Below are 22,227 nucleotides of genomic sequence, written 5' to 3'. Positions count from 1 at the left end.
TCATCAACAGATTCCGGCACCCTACAACCACACATTCATTCATTCATCCATTTGCACTCCCCACAATCGGGGACCTTGACTGCCTTACGTCCAAGTTTCGAATTTATTCAACACTTATCACCTCTTGCGAGGTGGAATAGACTCCGGTCATCGTAAATAGACTTTACGAGTAGCTAGATGTATGTGGGGAAGAGATTTAGGTAGTAAGTTGAAGCATGGCTGCTGTTGGCTGCATCAATGGTTTTTCAAGTGTTTTGATTTCAATTCCGTTCGGATCGATTAGTAATCGAGAGGGTTTTTTTTTTCAGGAATGTGCGTCTTCAGTGCACATTGTTGGAGGAAGAATTTTTTAAGAGTAATTTTCCGGCCAAAGCCGCATTGAATAAACTTTGCTTTCTGAAAAATATTTTTTAAATAAAAAATTTGTGGTCTTTGTAAAGTTTTAAATTGAAATTTAGAAAAAGCTAAGATCCATGTTTAAATCACCTGAAGGTTGAAAATGTTGCTGTTGTTTCATATTTAAAGACCATCAACGAGACTAGGCCAAAATTTATCAAGAGCCCGTTTAAAAGCCTTTCGAGAGGTCTCGGAAGAATTGCTCTCTTACACGTGTTGAGGTCGAATGTTCAGTTGTTTTATGTTTAAGATACCCTTTGAGTCTTTAAAGCCAAGTGTGGATAAGGAAACTCAATTTTGACGATTTATTTATGTTTTTTTTATCGATCATTCAAAATACCTTGGATTCAGAATTCCAAGTTTCAATATTCCTTTAAATCTAAAACCTTAAATCTGGGTTGTTTTTACTTCCTAGATTCTTTCTACAGTTCCATCTTGTTTTGCATAACCAACACAAAGTGGAAACTGTAATGGTGAGTTTATTTTTATTTAAAAATTTTCGCCAAAAATTAATATTCATTTTCTAATGTGTTCTTCACAAGCAATGTTTTGATTTTTTTTGTCATCTACAAAATCCTCATTGATGTCTGCTTCACTGAAACACTCAGCTCAGTATGTATTTGAAGGAATCAATCAAGATTCGAACAGTTTGATGGGCCATTATTTACCGGCATTTTTGTTTCGCACTCGACAGTTGGATTTTTTTTCTTGACTTCTAAATCTTTTAATGAGTAGGTCAGTTCGCATGTTAGCAAAAACTTTTTTTTTTACCTGATACTGACCTGCTCATTTACAGAACCAGTTTTGAAAACATATAAAATTAGGAAATTGCAAACATAACGATATGCAATGCTTTGGAACCTTGATCAGTTCAAGATCATTAAATTAAAGATCATCGTCTACGGAAACTTAGAAAAGTAGGAAATAAATGAGCTAAAAAAAATCATGAGCCGAGAATAAGGTTTAGATTTGTGTTTTATTTGGTCGTGACAACTGCCCAACCAATGTTTGTTTAGTTGAAACCACATTCCAGTTGATATTCCGATACCTCGAGTGGAGCTGTCATAACCATCTTACTGTGAATGAATGAAAACAAAAATTGAATAAAATATAAGGCTGGAACAAATATCGCTCTCTTCTTTCTTCCGGTCTTATTTGCTCATTTTCAAAATTTTGGAAATTCTTCTTATCTCCATCCTTCTATTGATTACCAAATCATGAATTGCTCTAACTGAGTGAGCCAAATTTTTATCGATCAAAAAACAAAATAGTCAGCGGCGATCCCTTTTTTTAATAAACTTTAATCATGTAGATATTTCGAAATCAATGTAGGTAAACAAATATCTAGAACCTTCTCCAAGACATCCATTGGAAGCAGTAGAATTTGTTAAATCTGGATTAGAATTGATTAAGTTATTTTTATCAAATTTCATAAAAAAGGGGATCGAAAAAAAGGGAAAAAATGTTTCAATTTTCATTACCAACATTTTTTGTTTTGTTTTATTAACAAGTTTAAAGAATGAATTATCTTTTATTTCTCAAAACACATTTTAAAAAATTTAAAAATGCTCCATTCGAAATTCGCTTTCTCGTTTTAGAGTTGAATGCCAATTTATCAAAACTTTATCACGCTTATTTATTTCACCACGATTTATTTTTTATAAGAATTTAATTTTTGAGGCGTGTAAAATTAGATCGAAAACAATGCACAAAATTGGATGACGAAAGCCGTCGTGTAAAAATACAAAGGGATGTTAATTAAAGATTTATCATCGTTATATTCAGGTTTTTATGTAGTCCATGAACGAATACGCCTCTTTTATAACTTTGATTTCACATATATTGTTAACCCCCCTCCCCCTTACATAGGGGAAATGGAAAGATGGAGAGAGGCTCTCATACATTTTTTTTACATAACTCGAGAGCTGTCTAGCAAATGGAAGCAAAATTGGCAATGGGAGGGTATTTGAGTAGGAGAAATATTTGTATGATAATTTCAATTACTTATTTGTAATAAATTTGGCATGGGAGAGTTATTGTTTGAGACCCCTCGTTCCTTATAGTGGGAAGTTAACACAGCAAGAAAAATTCGTGTAAATTTAGATCGAAAACGATGCACGAAAACGGAACATCGATTTTGATGTAAAATTCTATCACGGTGTATTTTTTTCAAGGATGTAATTTTTGAGGCGTGTAAATTTAGATCGAAATCAATGCACGAGATTGGATCACAAAAGCCGTCGTGTTAAAATACACAGGGATGTAAATTTTAAAATTTATTATCGTAAATATTGATATTTTTTCTAAATATTAAGGTTTTTGCTTTTGTCTTGAATAAATACGCCGCATGTATCATTTTTAATTCACATTTATTTACAAAACTGAACATGAAAACCATTCGGAAAGCGTCAGGCTGATATTGTTGTTGCATCCGATGATTCCCAGCACGGGGATGTTTTTCGAATCAGCATGATCAGCATTCTCGAATGGTTCCGGAAATCATAATTTTTCGGACAGCATCCTGCACACTCGAATTGTTCTGACAAAAGTTTCTCCGGATAATCACTGGCCGGATATCAGCCGCTGCGAAAAATCTTACCTTGCTGTAATGGAGAGAAAACCTATCAGTTTCAACCATATTCTTTATTTCACGTCTCATAAACTTACTACTTTAAAGACTCTTAAAGTGCTCCTGTAGCTACGCCTTTGAATGACTCGTTTCCGAATAATTTTCCGACTTGTTTACTTTGTGCCCGACGCGCAAACTAACTTGAAATATAAAAAGGCACAATTTAAATATTTGCATTCAATTTTAAATCAAACAGATATAATTTTACACTGTTTGTGATATAAATTTCGTTGACTGGTTGATTTTTACATGATGCAGTGTAAAATTAAATCAAAACAGTTTATTTCTATTCAATTTTGGAAAATAGACTAATATTACATCGAAAGAAGTTTAAAATTACATCTTTTTGTAATTACACTCAAGAAAAAATAGATCATTCATGTTTTAGATTCCGTGTACTTTTAGAAATTTTTTGCTGTGAAGAAAAGAGGAGAAAGGCTCCAATCTTTTTTTTATTAAGATAACTATACCTTATCAAGCAAAAGAAAGAATGTTTTTCATGAGAGGGTAGGGTACGAGAAATATTTCTATTATGATTTGAGACCCTTCCATCCATACAGAGGGGAGGTAGAAAGGAAAAAATGGCTCTCATACACTATCTCTTAAATTCATACCAGAAATTTAATCCTTCTTTGAGAGGGGAGTTGAGAGAAAAAGAAAGGCTTTTTAATATATTTTTTCGCACAACTTGAAAACTAATGAAGCAAATAATCCAAAATTATGCATGTGATGCTATGTATTTAAAAACATTATTTCTATGTTTATTTGAAACCTGACATATATTTGACCGAGGAGAACGGGAATTCTATACACGTGAAACATACATTTTTGTATAACTTTAGTACTGTTGAATCAAAAAAAAAAAAGGCAGAGTACTAATTTGAGGATTAAAACAATAAATAATAAACTTATACTTTAGAAAAAGTTTTTACAACTTAAAAAAATTACAGCTTCCATTTTAAAGAACAATTTTAAAATTTTAATTTAAGGTACAGTGGGTGTGTTAATTTCACTTATTTTAAAAAATGTTGCAAAGCACACCGGATCAGCTAGTAAAATTATAAAAAAACGTTTGTTTTATACTATTTGAGCATTGGAACGTCAAACATTTAAGGATTTAGTGAATGTTTTATTTACATCATCAATTAAAATTTGTAGTTTAGTAAGACATCTATTTATTATGGCCATATTCACATACTTCGTAGAATCACTCAGAAGAATGATTTATAAAAATGTTGATGACAATCTCCTACATTTTAGATTAATAAGTTGCTTTATTCAGAGCAAATATATTTCAATTTCCATTAAGTTTCTAAGCTTAGCATGTTTGACTACTCATATCCACCCTTAGTCATTAAGCCCGAAATGTTTTAATTAGTCTTCAAAAATACCACCATTTTCTAATGGTTTTAAAAAATATACAATATAATATTCTGTCAAATCATTCAATGCATTTCAAATGGATAACTAAAGTTGGAAAAATATTTCTTTTTAAAAAATTGCTGATTGCCCGGATATTAACATCAAAATTTGAGCACAGTACGGCCCGGCCCGGTTGCCTGGACTTTGCTGAAAAAACCTTGGATTTTTCACGGATTTATTCACGTTTTTGGCAAATTAAAAAAAAAACAAATTGTGTTATAAAACTTTTTAATTCAGTCCTCCAAAGCGAAATTTTTTGTGAATGTTTCGTCGTCGCTTTGCGTAAGCATATTTTTCTATATGTTGTTGACTTATGTACGTATCATATGGTTCTTTAATTAACTAGTCTAGAAAAATGTACTTCCATAATTAAACAAGCACCCGAAAAATTGCATCCATGGGGTGCTTTAAGTACATAACAAAAATTATGCTCATCCGTTTATGATCTTAGTTTTGTCATGTTCTTTCACGTAGAAAGAATTTTTTTTATGAAACACTAATAAGTCACACAATCGCAACCAACTTGCAAATCATTTAATTGGGCACCTATATTTTGGTGTTTTTATACACATTCAGAACATTAAATACGTTTTTCCTACCTGCAAAGGTTTCTTATGCCAAATAAAGAGTTGTGAAAAATATTTTGTGCATTTTTTTTTTCAATGCGATAGAGACGAACATTATTCCTATGTAAGGAATTTTTCCGAAACGTTCGCGAGCCAGGAATTAGGAACTTTTCGATCATACACAACTCTCTTTTTCATTTCCTCATCTGAAATTGCTTTCAAATAACTAAATGAATTATGAAATTTCAGTTTTGGGTCAACTAATAAACTTTGCACGTTATTTAGTCAATTTAAACTTGGTGGCCAACGTTTCCCCACAGTTTATCAAAATAAAAATAAATCTTTTTGAAAACAGTCAGAACTTGAACAACTAATGTATTTAAAAAATAAAAAAAGCCTAATGGTACCTTAAAAATGTAGAACACCTTTTCATTTTTTTTCTTTTAATCGTTTATAATAAAGAAGTTATGAAGCAAAAAAAAGTGGCTACCTATTTATACCGCCGCACTGTGGTTTAAAATAAAAAAAATTACCAAAATTATAAAATAAGATTTCAGATAAAGTTTGAATGCGGAACGTTGACAAAAATCAGAAATTAAATTTTATCGTTAATCTCAATGCTAGCGTATTCAAAATATAACAAAAACTAGCAACTAATTTTACGATATTTCCACCTATCTAACAGTTTATAATTTACCACGGCAATCGATAGCGCATGCTTTATTTTTGCTTCTGAGAAATAAACAGAGTAAAAAGATTTTTTATCATAAAATTTTGGGTTCTCAACTAAGGGAAACTTTATTGAGGATGTTTTTCATCTCAAAACTGTGAAATAGGTTATAAAATATCACTTCGGTGAAGCCATTTATAAATTCCTAAAAATATTAATGCCTTTTTTAATTGTTTGGAGTTAAGAATAAAAAATCCAATTTTTAATTTTTGTGTTTAAGTTCTCGTTTCGGTACGTCTATGGAAGGTGTATAAAAAGTGTTAGAAAATATCCAATTACATCCAACCGTTCCTTGTTAATTGAAGATTGAAGTAATGAATAATGCAATTTGTTGTAACTGAATCGAAAATTAGACTTTTTTCTGAGTTTTATGGGGATTTGAACCACTGTGAGCCGGAGGTCAAATGTTCCCTAACACTTTTTCCGCTAAAAATCTCTTTTTACTAAATTTATAGTTTTGGAAAGCTTGTAACGTGGCAGTATACGGACAGTATTCACCATAAATCATTAAGAGTTTAACAAAGTTTAAGTTTCTTTTTTAAACCAGCTTCGGGAAAGGGCATAACGAGCCCCAGGGGCATAGTAAGCACTCCTCTTTTTCACAAAAGTACGAATTTTCTCAAGTATTTTTTTTTATGAGCAACACTTATGTATTTCCTACAGCATTGATTTTTCAGCAAAGAAGAAATCTTCTTATCATTTTTATGGAAATATTTTAAAAAAAACCAACAAGGTTCTCAAGTGACAAAAATTTTAGTTTTGATCACCGGAAAATAAGCTATTATGTTAACGGTCATAATAGCTTATTCATCCTGATATATAAGATACGCAATGCAACATGATGGAGCTATTCTTTCTCAATTTTCACCATCAATAAATTTTTGATTTTCCTCCATGATCAATTTTAAAACGCGTTTTAATATTAACTTGTTGGCTCGAGGCGTATAGTGCACCATTGATCGGGATACGATGAGCATTTATTGCCGTACAATCAAGCAGCGAATTCAACTCGATGAGGTCAACTGAGTAATAGAGACATAGCTTGACTAGTTGAAAATAACGATTCAGTCTATTGGTTAGATGTCGGAGAGGTAATTAAATGACTCGAGTTCGATTCCTGGTCGAGGTAATTTTTTTCATATACCATTATTGTCGATTATCTTGATTGTTGCATTATACGGATAGAAGCATCCTCCTGTGTGAATTGTTTGTATTCTACAAACAAACATACATTACTTTGTTGATGCTTTGAATTTGAACGATGAACGAAACAAAAATCACCTCGACCAGGAATCGAACTTGAGTCTTCTGATTACCGCTACGACACCTAACCAGTAGGCCAAATCGTCACATGAAACAAGTCAAACTGTAACTCTATAATTCAGTTGACTTCATCGAGTTAAAATCGCTGCTAAATTCTACGGCAGAAAACGCTCATCGTGCTCCTATCAATATGGTGCTTATACTGCCCATTATGCCCCTACAGTGACTGATTTTCAGCATTTGGTAACAAAATTTAAACTGCATTATTTAACATTTTTCACAACTTTATCAAGTTTTGGCCATCTAGGAAATATACTTTTTTGTTTCTGAACATGAAACATTGAAGCAAATATCTCACAAATTTCAGCTGTTTTCTATGGTTATATTAGAGCCCTTCTGAGGGTGGCCATTATGCCCTTATCTCTCCTATAAAATGTTCGAAAAAAATCACTTATTGCCTGAAAAAGCTAAAGTAGGAAGCTTGATTGCACTAATGGAAATTTTTTTTTTCAAATTTTCAAGATTACGACCTTTAAAAATGTAAAAAAGTGGTATAAGAACCGTACTTTTCAATTAATCAACCGCCGAAGCTGTTTCAGTCAAATGAGTCCACGGCGGTATAAACAGGTTTAGCACATACGATTTTCAACATCTACAAGTTTTAAAAAAATACGTGCATTTTATAAATAAAAATAGTCATGAAGAAAAATTTGGGAAAAAAAAACAATTTTAATAGCAGTTAAATTGTCATTCCGTTCAGTTCAGAAGTTCAAAAATATCATTTGACCCCCTCCGGAACGTTTTGTGTTAAGCCAATCCATCATACTGGCTTTTTCCGGTTCGGAAATTGTAAAAATTCGTACATCTAATCAAATTTTCTATGAGATTCAGAAACTTTATAAAACTATCTCACGATGTGAGAAACTATATCATCATCATTTTGTTATCATTCAAAAATAACTTTATTGCATAACGTTGAAATAAAAATTGAATAAGTGTTGTGGTATACCAATACTGCATCGAGCCCTGCTGTTGCATGATGCCCCGTTTGACGGTTTATTTCAATCTTGATAAAATTTCAATCTTTTCAAAATCCATTCAGTTCTGCATCGAGAAACCATTTCAAAGAATAATTCTTGAAGCAAGAGAAATGGCCAAAAACATGACTACTTGAGCCCTGTAAGCAAATTAGCATACACCAAATGTCAACACATTCACCCACTACTCCCCTGATGATGATTTTTCAGTCTAATGAAAATCGTAAGCATCTTCGTTCGGTTAGCACTCACCCGCTCTTTTTTTGGGGATCTCCACGTTAAAAGGTAAAAAAATCCGTCTATCCGTCCAGTAACCCAGCCCAAAAAGTCTACTTACACTTCTAAGTAGTAGACAAACCGCCGATCTTTTGCCGCCCGTTTGCTTACTCGCGAGGAGGTGTGTGCTGGCTGTGCATTTGCATGGTGTCGCCTCTTGAGAATTACTACTAACCGTCATATAAAACGTGATCTCCCGCCATTCGCATCTTTTAGTCGCGTACCGATAGTGCCGCGAAGTGTGGCGTTTTGTGGTCATTTGTCCATGTGATTTAATGGTTCTTAAAGTGAAAAAATTAAGATTTTTTTTTAAATTCTCAATAGTAGAAAAAAATACGCCTGTGTCCACTCGGAGTACAATGGGGTTCAGTCAATGGATTGGTTTGGTGCTATTAATGAGTTCAATGTTGACTGTAGAAGTGTGTGATGGGGCTAGAATTTTGGCGATATTTCCTTCTCCGGCCAAAAGTCACCAGATCGTATTTCGCGCCGTCGTAAAAGGACTCCTTGAGAGGGGTCACCATGTGCTAATGATGACGACAGATCCGTTCGAGACGACCAATCCAAATGTGACTCAAATTAATTGGAACTATGCCCACAAAATAGTGGAAGATAATTTCGATGTCGCACAGATGCGTCAAAATAAGTGTAATTCGCTTCAGGTGGCCAGTCAGCTGCTGGTGGTAACAAAAAAGTTTATTGAAGCCGAGCTTGCTCATCCGGAAGTGCAATCCTTGATCGAGAATGCTCACGAAGAACACTTTGACGTGCTGTTGGTGGAATATTTTCAAATGACTCCCTTCTTCGCGTTTTCGGAACTGTTCAACATCCCCATGGTTGGAATCACATCGATTGATTCCATAGCTTTAGCTCATGAAGTTATTGGAAATGTGAAGAATGTTGTGGCGCATCCCGAAATGAATCATAAATTTTCCAAGTCTCTCAATTTCTTCGAAAGATTAGAAGCAGTCATAACGAGCCTTTTCGTCGATCAATATTTCATACCAAGTGAATTTGAAAAGTATGATAAAATTATTGAACAAAATTTTGGAAGCAATATGTCAAAATCGGTGAATCTGATGAATCGAATCGATTTCCTCCTATCAAATGTGGAACCAGCGTTGGGATTTGTGAGGCCGATTGTTCCACAAGCAGTTCAATTAGGGTTTCTTCATATCGAACCTGCGAAGCCCCTGCCAGCTGATCTACAACGCTTCCTGGATAATTCGCGGCATGGGGTGATTTACTTCAGCCTGGGAACCCTTATCAGAAGTGGATCAATCAATGCAAAAAATAGTAAAATTTTCATGGACACTTTCAAATCGTTGAAGTATGACATTCTGTGGAAGTGTGATAACGAAGTGGATTTAAATGGAACCAGCAACATTCGGATAGATCGGTGGCTCCCCCAACAGGATCTACTTGGTAAGCAGTGCTGTTGAAATTTGTACTCGTAAAACGGAGATTTGCCTACTGGTAGGCTCAAAAGAATAAAATATGGAAAAGAAGAATTTTTGGAGGGAGAACTCAACAAAAAGTAGGGCTTGATATACTACCTATCAAATTGGAAGGATATCTAAACAATTCGGAGCTGAAGATGTGGGAATGAATGCAAGATCTTTACTTTTTGCTGTGTCCAAGTAATCTGTAACGTTTACAATAAGTCATGGCCGTAGGAACGGGGGGGGGGGGGGGGTTTGGGGGTTAAACCCCCCCCCCCATGAAGGTCCGAAGATGCCAAGTGAAATTTTGTACTAAACATAAAATTTGAATTTTCTAATCAAATTTTGATGAACTACGTAAATGATTCAAGAGTGACAATAGTGTAACAATCTTGACTCCAAAACCTCGAAATCTCATTCCAGGACCACAATTCTACAACAGTTTTTCAAAAAATTTCTCACTTGTTGATAGTAATTGAGTCCTATATATTGATTCCCAAAAAAGTTAGACTAAGCTTACCAGATTGTACGGATTTTTACCAGATTTTTTCACTCTCTTTGCAAAATCAAACGAAAATTTCAATTGAGTCCTTAGAATCTTGTCTCCAAATCATTTTTTTAATCAAATTTTATCAAAAAAACATAAACGATTTTTTGGAAGCATAATTTTTTAGTGATTCTGAATCGCCTGATGTGTTTCGAAAAAATTAAAAACAGTATTCCGTGTGTTTTTCCTCTTTATTTTAGAGGAATAATTCCGAAATTTGCCTACATATTGGACAAATTTTTAAGAAAAACTTTAAACAATATGCCCTTATTTCGCAACATTTCAGGATAAAATTGCCTAGATTTGCCAAGCCCGGATACTTGATCCAACATAAGTGTTGCATTTTAATCTAAAATGTGATGAATTTTCCGTATTCAAAACGCTAAATTTCGGAATATGAAAAAAAAAATTTGAAATTCAAACCATTATTAACATTTCGATCTGAATTTTTTATTCTCAATTTATGTGCTGAGTTGAATAATAAGAAAGTTTCAGGAGTCCAGGAATTAAAAATCTGCTAGAATTTCGTCATTCACAATTTTATTAAAATTTTTCAAGTTCATTTTCGAATAAATAATTGAAAAAAAATCATATTGAAAGCCATAAATTCAAATTCAAATAAAAGATTTCTGGTCAAGGGTTCTGATATAAATTTCGCTTTTTGTTTTCAAATTCATAGTATTTCTTATCCGGAATTTAAATTCAGACTTGGAATTTGCAGAATTCAGACTTGGAACTAAAATTCAAGGTTTGTATTTAAAATCGATGTTAAAATTTCATCAGAGATTCAAATTGAAGGAGATCGGAGTTTCATAACTTTGATTCTTGATTCAAAATTAAAATTTTAAATTCATCAAAGTCAAATAAGAAACACAAACCTGGTGAAAATCAAATATAAAAAATAAGATCTGAATTCATTTCAAAGAATTTGTATTTTGAAAAATCTAAATTTTGATTTTGAAAACTTTTATAACAGGATTCAAATTATGAAATATTAAATATAAAATGATAATTTTTGAACTTGTTTTTTATCCTTATGTTAAAAATCAGCTGGAAATTTTATTTACAAAATTTACATATATTGCAGATTTTTCGAAATCATAGGTTCTAACTAAGTCTTAAATTTTAATAGAGTTTACAAGAGTAGTAAAAAAAACCTTTTTTGAACCGCAAACCTTTTTTTTTAAACCGCAAACAACTGTGATCGATGTTTACTCTTGGGCTCGAACTCACGGATGTCAGCTCCGGAGGCAACTGATTTATTAACTGAGCTATATCACAAGTACCCATATTTTTGAAAGCTTCATGAACAAAATTGGCTTCTCCTTGGACTTATTTTCAAAAATAAACAACTTTTAATGCAAAATAACTTTAATCTGAATAATTTGTACTAAGTACATATAAAATTTTTCACTTGTGTAGGCATTGTCTAAGCAAAAAGGTTATTGGGAAAAATTTGTCATCAAAGTCCCCCCATGAGCCGGTTCTTCCTACGGCTCTGCAATAAGTTACTTTAATTTGTCGGCCTTAGCGGTGAAAAGTGATGTCCTTTTTTGTAGGGACATCTAAAGATTATAAAATTTGTATATACACTGCCGGCCAAAAGTTTGGGATCACCCGCTAAAAAACATGCAAATTTTGATCGTTCATACCTCAGCCGTCTTAGAACATATTGCAAATCTTCTTATCTCATTTGAAAGATAATGAGCAATAGCTATTTCGGAGGTATTTTTCCCGTAAATAATGTTCTAGTTTTCCACTAAAACTCAACCTAAAGTTAGAACATTTTCGAAAAATCGCACACAATATTTAAAGCAAATCATCTCACGATAGGGTGAACCAAATTTCAAAATTTGAGTTGGATTAGAATCCTTATTGTATACTTCTCAAAACACAATCAAAAAATTTTATGCAAAAATTTAAGAATGTACTATTAATTAATAAAATAGACACTTAAGTTATCGTCCAAAAGTTTGGGATCACCTCTCAGTATGGTGTATCGGCCAAAAACATGCAAATTTATCTCATTCATATCTTTCTCATCCAATATCGTATTGCAGATCTGAAGGGTGCATTTGAAAGCTTAGGAATTGTTGTTCTTTCATAACTTCATACAAAAATTATATTTTGAAGTGATAACCATAAAAAATATAATTAGGGTTAGTTGCCCTACTTTGGACCGATTAAGCGGTGGTTTTAAATAATCAAGGTTTTCTCACGAATGGACGGGAAATTTATATTCTCCTGGAAGTTCATTTATATGTCATGATCTTATCTGCAAGTTTCAATGGAAATTTTCAACATGGGTTTCGCCATTATTGAGAAATCTGCAAAGATACGGATGATTTAAATTTCCAACTTTGAACCTACTGTTCCTATTTTGGTACTGCACCGGTTCCTTTCATTGGACCTAGAACTAAAACTCCTATAAAAAGTTTGATTTTTCGAAAATAAACAAACAAATTGATTGTTAATGTAAACTTAAATCAATTACTATCATAAAATAGCATACAACTTTTTAATATTTATAAAACTAAAATTTCTGTTATGAATATCACAAACACTTTTATTCCCCGTCAGCTCTATCAGCAAAACGATAGCTGCAACTTGATTGTGTTTACTTACTTATAGTTTATTTACGTAAATCTGGCAAAAATGTTGGAAATATTCAATATTGGTTCTGAATTATGCCTCAATTAAAAATTCGCAATATTGTTGATTTGTTGGTTTTGATACAAAGATTTGGTGATTGGTGATCTAAACATGGAACACCAAAGTCGAAAGTTTCCTATATTTGGACCCTTTGCAAATTTTCCGAGTTTTCCATTGATTTTCATGAATTTTTGGAAAAATGGGTAGTATGGTTCATATTTTTCACAGTGAAAGTTATTTCCTTTTAAACTTTGGCTTGGAAAGATAAAAATCGTGATTTTTCCTTAAACACTCTAATTTCTCAATACCTGCCCCACTAAATGAGCTGTCTGATTTACCACTGATGAAGAGGTACATTTTTAAAAACGTTGAAAATTTTATCAGAAAGACTTTTAATGGCAAAAAACGATATGGTAGGGTTCAGGAAGAATAAGAGTTCATTGTGTGCATAGAAATATCTTCATTTTATGCCAGCAAAATGAATTATTTTCAGTTTTCGGCATTTTAGGACTAAAGTAGGCTCTAGGTCCAAAGTAGGAGCACTCACCCTATGTATTTTTTATGGTTATGGATTTAAAATACAATTTTTTAATGAATTTATGAAAAAACAACAATTCCTAAGCTTTCAAATGCACCCTTCAAATCTGCAATACGATGTTAGATGAGAAAGATATGAATAAGATAAATTTACATGTTTTTAAAAGAATGATCCCAAACTTTTGGCCGATACACCATACTAGAGGTGATCCCAAACTTTTGGACGATAACTTAAGTGTCTATTTTATTCTTTTTTTCAATTTCATTGATTAAAGGTTATTTTTGTCTTGATTTTTTGTTATTAATGATGCATGGTTCAAGCAATTCAATTTTTGGTGATACTATTTGGGACGACCAACTCACGGTCTGAACGAAAAGTTTTAGGCTTAGATTCGGAAAAATGTGCTTGCGTGTGATGCAAGTGAATTTATGTGGGGGCAAGTAAGGAAAAGCAACAAGCCGATTTCACTAAAAACAAAGAATGGTGATTTACTGATAATGCTGAATACTGAGGCACAAAGTCTGGATAGCGAATGTATGACTAAGCCCCGAGCAATTCGAAGATGATTTGTGACATGGAAAGTGATTCAAGATGTGAAGTAATCACTGCAGTCTTAATATGAAATTGAATTAAGTATCCTATCCATTATGCAGAAAGTCATTGTTTTCAGTAATCATAAAAGGGTAAATTTTTGGCGAAGTTGACGCAGTGGAATAATGAGAAAACGTGGAGATAAGATGGTTTGAAAATCGAAAGGAAATATCCGTTCGCAATTTATGAAGCAATTGTTAGTGACGTAAAAGCCCATAAAATTCATCGAAAATTTTAATTTTGGGAAAGGTAAAGTTGGAAAGTGTGAAATAAAAAAAGAGAAACCGTGCTTCTAGATTTTGCAGAAAAAGAAGAGAGTAAAGCTCTGGGGAAATTTGTGAATAAATGGGAGATTAGTGGTTTACGCGGGAAAGGAAAAAAGTTCCTTTCAAATCAAGTGGCAATAAGAAACCAATTTTGGGTAGTTTTCTAGGAAGGTATCAGGTAAGGTAATCTAGAAGTGTGATTACAAGGTAAGATTTCAAAGTGTTAATGAAAATTTATAAAATTTATCTGCCTTTATATCAGAACGATCAATCATCTGCAAACTGGCCAGGTATATACACGGATGCCGGAATTCCTGTGAAAATTCATAAAATAGTAGATTTTATAAATTTCTAACTGGTTTTGGAGGTGAATGAAACATTCTTCCAGAATAAACTCAAACAGCGACACAAAACACATTCACCCACAACAAATAACACGAAGCCATGGTGCCGGGTATGACACACTATGCATTGGAGATATGCCGATTTGATAATCTAAAGAATGCAGAGGTTTCATACTTTGGTAAAACTGCGGTGAATCCTTGCACCCATGGTGGATTACCAACATACAACATACATAACTTAAGTGTCTATTTTATTAATTAATAGTACATTTTTAAATTTTTGCACACAATTTTTTGATTGTGTTTTGAGAAATATACAATATGGTTTCTAATGCAACTCAAATTTTGAAATTTGGTCCACCCTATCCCGAAATGATCGACTTTGAATATTGAGTGCGATTTTTTGAAAATGTTCTAACTTTAGGTTAAGTTTAAGGTGCAAAACTAAAACATTATTTACGGGAAAAATACCTCCGAAATAGCTATTGCTCATTATCTTTCAAATGAGATCAAAAGATTTGCAATATGTCCTAAGACGGCTGAGATATGAACGATCAAAATTTGCATGTTTTTTAGCGGGTGATCCCAAACTTTTGGCCGGCAGTGTAGATGGATAGAAGGTTAGATGAAAATGAAAGATGGTGAAAATGAGCGGGTAGAATTTGATTAGAAGCATTATCATCACATATCAAATTTTTGTTCCTCACGGGCCTACTACTACTGTACTAGCTAGCTTATCTGAGCGATCACATATCATCTTTTTGTTTGTCCGCACTACAAGTTTTCCTTGTGGGGCGGACCACGCTTGGCCTACTAATGTGTGGTGGTAGATGTTAATCTATCTGTATCTACCACGTCATAGTAGTAGGCCCGTGAGGAACAAAAATTTGATATGTGATGATAATGCTTCTAAACAAATTCTACCCGCTCATTTTCACCATCTTTCATTTTCATCTAGCCTTTTATCCATCTATATACAATTACATTACGGTGGTTAATCTCTTCAAAAAGATTACAATAAGGTCTCCTTTTTTTATCTTATCTTTCATATATAAATTATTGGTAACAAAACGTAACATATTTTTCCGAGGTGCTAAGAACATTGGAGGTGATTTTGACTCATTTGGAGGCACTTCTTTATGTCAATTCTTGGTTTTGAAATTCAATTGTTAGTTTTTTAAAACAAGCATATATAGTTGGAAAATATTGCCCATAATTTTGGCAGATCTGTTAAATATAAAGAAGATATTAAAAACGCAGGTTTTGATAAATAGTTATAATATTTGTAACAGACCTCAAATCATGGTCATTCAGGTTATATGATTACTTTACAAAGCTAAAATTTTCTGTCTAGATTTGCATTATTTCTAAGAAATTTTGTTAGATTTTCTTCCCGTGTTTCATTATTAGAGAAAACTTAAAATTTCGAAGAAATGATCAATTTTTTTGGAAGACTGTGAGTTATTTCATTATTCACTGATTTTTTAAAATACATATTCCCATTTTTGTTTTTCTTTATACGGATTTTGCGCTCACTCGACACAGTATCTAACATGACCCTCTCAGAATTGAACGAAACTTTGGGTGTTTTGTATGAAAATTTTATGCTCTTAAATTACAACCCCTACACAAATGTAGTCTACGAGAGAGTTATAATAATATGATTGAGTTTTTTTGAAAAAAAAATATTTTTGAATCTTTCACTGTGAAAAATGCATATTAAAAACCCAAACTCATTTTCCCAAGAAAAATGGCATCTTTGAATTTGACGATTTATTTTCTAAGACGGATAGTAATAATGCCTACAAATCGTCAATTTTTTGCATCTTGTGCAATGTGCATCTTTCAGGGGAAAAAGTTTTTCTCACAAATCTGGTCCAGACTGAAATCAATTATTTTGAAGTGTATAATTCTAATTAAAAACTAATATTTTATTGCAAAGGTGTATTTTTTTTGAAGAAAAACAAAATTTTAAGATTACCTGAAGCTTAATTCTAAAGTATATGGTATTCAATTTATTGCACAGTTTCATCATCCTTGGATTGAAAATATTTTTAAAGTTTTCCTAAATACGAGATTTGGTTAGCTTTCTTTCTGCCACATCTTGTTTTTTATGCGCATACTACACTTATATATTATATTATTACCATTACCATTAGACCGGAATTAAAATTTCATCTTTTGTCACCCCCTCCCCCATTCAAAATTTCAAAAAACCCGAAGAGGGGAGTAAATAAAGTTTGAAGAATTTTATGTAAATTTCGGAAAATTTATCAGATATCCTAAAAATTACAAAAGCAAAAACCAAATTGTGGGAGATGAAGGTTTTATCATCTTTTGTATTCCCGTTTTAATTGAATTTTTCAGAAAAATTTACTGGATTAATGAGTTTTGTACAATGATATAGTTGGAATTCAATTTTATTACATGCAAGCTTTCATGCAATTTTTTTAGTTTTTTGCATTATTTTTCCTTCCCCCCCCCCCCCCCCCCTTGCGATGTTCCAACTCCGAGTGACAAAAGAGGATCATAAGCCTTATCGTAACCTTTAAATTAAATTTCTTTTACGTATGGGAATTTTTTTAACTATCCGACAATTTGCGTCAGGGGTCTTCAGATCTTTTCCAAAATTGAAAAAATGGGTTCATTTTTATGACTTAAAAATGTTTTTTTTTCAGACTTCTAACATTTTTATTTTTTGAGTAAGCCTCGGTTAGATTTTTTTGTAAATTAAAAATAACCATATTTAAATGCTACATAACTCTGTTATTTTTCAACGGAAATCATAAAATAGCACATCAGAATGCATTGAAATTTCATAAGCTTTCCAAACACTTTTCAAAGAACAAAAAAAAAGTTTTTTTAACGGCTTTTAAAAGTTCTTTTGTTGTTGTTAAATGTTAAATGATGTTAGAAGTGTGCGCTACCTCCATATGTGAGTGCAGTTGTTCAACCATTGTTTGTTTTCGATGCATAAAAAGAGATTTATTATCATTATTTGTTTCATATCTCTTTAAGGAGTTGTTGGCCCACGTTAGTGTCCCCAGATGAAGGTTGCATCATCAATTAAGCTGTACAATGGTATTTTTTTGCAAAATATTCGACAAAGTTGACGGTACTTTTTAACGCCATTTTAAGCTTATATACAATTTTTCATAAAGAAGGTCTTTAATTAATTTTTTAAAGTATTTTATTTGGAAAGCTGATATAATTTCAATGCATCTTGATATGCTATATTGTAATTTCCGTTGGAAAATAACAGAGTTATGTAGCTTTGAAATATGGTTACTTTTTTTTACAAAAAAATCTTACCAAGTCTAACTCGAAAAATAAAAATGTAAGAAATGTCAAAAATTCATGTGGTTTTAAGTCATAAAAATGAACCAAATTTTCAATTTTGGGGAAAATCTGAGGACCCCGGCGCAAACCTGTCAGATAATAATAAAAAAAAATCCCCGTATCTTTAGAGGAATACACACAAATGTCAGAGGAACTAGAGATTTTTTTAATAAGGCCAAAACGATTGCCAGAAAAAAAAGTTTCACTCCCCACCACCAAAGTAAATTCATCGAATTCTTAGATGATCATTTTTATTTAGATTGACTTTAAGTTTTTAGTTTTTTTTTCAGTGTACAATTTCCACTTATTTTTATCTTCAATGATTACAATCAAAGCTCTTTTTTCTTCAAAATCAGTACAATCAGTTCAAAGAAGCAGTTTTTGAATGAAAGGTTGATAGCTACACTGAAAAAAAAATTACATGATTTTAAATAAAACACGGAAAAGTTTTTTTTTCGTAAAACTTTTTTCCCTTAAATTGTGAACTACGACATGCAAACCTTATAACTATTCGGCTAAGAACAAAATTTCATTAAATTCAAATATTACGTTTTTTCGAAAATTGAGTTTAAGTTTTTGAAATGAATTTATGTCGGTGTAGACAATTCCAACAGAAAAATTCAATATTTTTTTCTCAAAATTCTATCATTTTTCAAAAACTCGCTCATGAACCATATTTGGGTAGGAATTGTTATTTGCGTGCTCAAAATGATTATAAAATTTTTGCCTCAAAGTTTAGCACTTTTCAAATGTTTGTCTAGAAAATTTTTGGGAAAACTAAGTGTTCCAAGTTGCTTTACTCGGTAAGATCTTTGTGCCCACAATGTTTCATTGAATTCTGAGAGGGTCATGCAAACTTCGTGTAGATTTGGCCTGACATCCGTCTTTAATGTGTTTCATGTAGCTCTTGAACATCCCTGTTTTTCCTGGTAGACTCATTAACTAGATAAACTCATTTAAATTCAGACCTCAGTAACAAGATCGTTCTATATATGCCGTTCAGCAAGTTCTCAATAAAAAATCTGTACAGAAAAATGCAAAAAATGTTTCGAAAATGTGTTTCTAGCAATTGCTTGGTATTAAAAAACTTCAATCACCTAATAAAGATTAAAAAATAAATAAAAATAAAAAACGCAGAGATAATTTATGTTGAAAGCTACGCTAGTTTTTTATTCAAATCCAAGTATGCCGAAGTAATTGTTCTAAATAAGTAATTTTGTAAAAAACCATCTCGGGTTTTCCATATTACTATACTAAAAAAGAAGAAGAGGTTGTGTACGCGACACGACCGTAATGTTTACGTAGAATTACAATATTCTGTTTTGTTCCACTATATAGATCTATATTAAATCGACATTCGGAGTTTGGCATTCGTCGGGTGCGGTCGCGTTTTTTCGTGCTCCTACGCCACTTGGTTGTAAAAGTTTTATTGAGTTGTTTTGTGATTGGTGGTGGTCAACGAAGCTGTAGAACAAAAAGAAGTGATCGGTTCGAGCAATGGAATTAATAAAGAGCTCGAAAGAAAACGGGCTGGTGTGGATAATCTATATAAAAAAATGTATTATTGTGAAAAGCAATATTTTGATTGATAGTTGAAGTGTAATCTCGAATATGATATGGCGTCCTATTGAGCCTGGCTTGTGGTTCACAATTTTTGCGGTGATAAATGCGCACATGAGCTTATTGTGTAGTGAAATAGTGTCGTTCGGACCGTGGGCTACGGTGAATGATAATTTTAGAACAGCTCTATTTGAAATGGTGCATTCAATAATTTGAAAAGAAGCCTTATTGGGCAGTAGAAATAGTGTAGGGAGGGAGCATAAAAAAAATGGGGGCGGTGCAAAGAATGGGATTGACGAAGAAACATGGTGACCTTGTATTTTGCAAAAGTGAAAGTTGATCAGCGGAGAGGTCTGACCTCGGATCAACGATGGAGAGAGGGATGAAGCTATCTGGAAAATGTGTGTAAGCTAGTGCATGTTTAACAGGAAAAACAGGATAGATCATCAGTTCAGCTAAGTAGCAGGCGTTTTTAATATTTTGTTTAATCTTTTTTAGAACGAATGTGGTGTGCTTTTCAATCAAATGAATGCGTGTGGGTGTGTGCGTGCGTAAGTTAGGTTCTGGATGGAGAGCGTGAAAAGATATGAAGAGAGCGCGAGAGTGTTTGTTAGCTTATGCTTATGCTTTATAGAAAAAGTTCCCTCAAACGTTCAGAACGATTATCAAATGAAGAAAAATGCAAAAATGAAGTGAATTTGTTGCAATTGTCTGCTAATGCTGGGTTTACAGGTTTTAATGCGTCTAAAAATTGTGAACAGTAGTTCAAATATTTCCATGATGTACATTAAATTTACGCGGAACGGAACAATTGAGAAAATTTGGGTCCTCTTAAGTGAGGAGGTGCGAAAATCTAAGTTGTGGCAAATTTGAACGGAACATGTCAGTACATGTTCGTTTGGATCGCAGCAAGCGGAGAACGTCGGTCACACACGAGAGAGGAAACATCGGTGAGCGCGTTCCATCTTTTACTACTTCTTCTTCCTTCTTTTGTCACTTTTTTCGTTTTATTCTGTGCGGTTTCGTTTCACTGCCGATGCTGCTAAGACGCGTTGGCGGCAAGTAGCAGAAGTTCTGATTACAAATATTAACAGGGCGTTCGTAAATTGTTTTGCATAGCACATGATACGGATTTTTTTCTCTTGTAATGTAAAACCATCAATCATCATCGATGTAAACCAGAAACGTATCTATTAGCTTGTTGTACTCTTTTATTTCAGATGTCTCGCAATAATATCGACTGATTGTAATTTTCCTGATTGAAGTTAGGCAGAAAAATTAATTCTAGTACATTTTTACAACATGACAGTTTTGAAGTAATTTCTAAATAACTTTTGTAATTTTTAGGTTTTGTAATCATTGTGCGGGTTTCTTTTTAATCTTATTTCAAATTGATAATTTTTGTCATTTTCAGATAGCTCAAAATCATCTTTAATTTTTATTGGATAGTAACAAAAAATTAAATTATGTAGCATAAATGTTTAGATGCTGATCTGAATATGTTAAAATGAATATATAATTGTGTATTAACAATAGACTTCATTCCCACAGCATGAAACCTGAGTTTTTTGAACCGATAAATGTATATTGATTATGAAATTTCCTTTTTTTTTTTTGTTATACATTTCATTTCGTATTGTTTGATTTTATTGAATGCTTTAAATATTTAATTTATCTTTCAAATTTTGTGCATCAACGCTTTATTTCATAGATCATTCGAAAGCTTCGATATCCTTTGGAAGTAACTCAAGTCACGCGAGAATGACTCGACTCGAATCCTCGCACTCGCAGCATAAAATGAAATCAAACATCGATTTAAAAGAACAATCAATGTTTTTGAATAATTATCAGGATTTTTTTTAAATGATAAAAAAAAAATTTAAGTCATATGTATGGTATGGTAAATGGATTGAAAAAAGTTTAATTCATTCAAAACGGAACAATCGAATGAAATAAAGGGTTGATATATACAAACCACGAGGGAACATACACATCACAGAATCACAGTTTCGTTGTTGTTTGATTCATTAGAATATTTTAATCATCATTATTCGGAATAACTAAGATAATATTATTCCAAATGATTAAAATATTTTATCATATTCAAAGCGTGTGTTCAAAGTTTATTCACTCGAATATTGAGTCATTCGTCATAAAAAAAAACCTTTTCAGTATTTTGTAAGTTTTAGTAACATTGTTTTTCGGTACTGTTAGTATTAATCAGGATTATACTTAAGCTTAGAGCTTTTTATTCTTGATATTATGTCATTAATTTATTTCGTTTTATAGGTTGTAAAATCGAAAAATAATCTTTTCCTTTCAGAAATGAAGAAATGGTAACACATACAATGAAAACTATAAATTAACCTGTGACTTATTTATTTTTTCAGAGGCGGTGGATGACATATTTTATATGTTTTTATCGATTCTTTGTACATTTTATTTCATAACTTTAAAAAATATTATTTTGTGTTATAGTTTACTAAATAATCTTGATTTATTATATTATATTATACATATTATATTGCAATTTATTACATTCTTTTATATTATATTTTATTATATTATTTTACATTGTATTATAAAAAATATTCAAACAACTAGGGTTGGGGCATCAGGGTATCCTCGT

General features: G+C 32.3%; 1 protein-coding gene across 2 annotated transcripts in view; it reads left to right on the top strand.

Moving 5' to 3' along the window:
- Positions 1-22,227, top strand: part of LOC129748091 (UDP-glucosyltransferase 2-like) — a 61,219-nt gene that overhangs the window by 9,288 nt on the left and 29,704 nt on the right. The window contains exon 1 of one of the 2 annotated variants that reach the window (XM_055742566.1): positions 8,547-9,744. The exons of the other annotated variant lie outside the window; for it this stretch is intronic. Within the exon in view, the coding sequence (XP_055598541.1) occupies positions 8,595-9,744 (1,150 nt within the window). The 5' untranslated portion in view covers positions 8,547-8,594. Of the gene's footprint in view, positions 1-8,546; positions 9,745-22,227 lie in introns of those variants that run through there. 2 annotated transcript variants of the gene reach the window in all.

This window comes from Uranotaenia lowii, chromosome 2 (assembly GCF_029784155.1).
Source record: "Uranotaenia lowii strain MFRU-FL chromosome 2, ASM2978415v1, whole genome shotgun sequence".
In the NCBI taxonomy this organism is placed as follows: domain Eukaryota; kingdom Metazoa; phylum Arthropoda; class Insecta; order Diptera; family Culicidae; genus Uranotaenia; species Uranotaenia lowii.
Note: the sequence above shows the minus strand (reverse complement) of the source record. Positions and strands in the feature narration are given on the sequence as shown.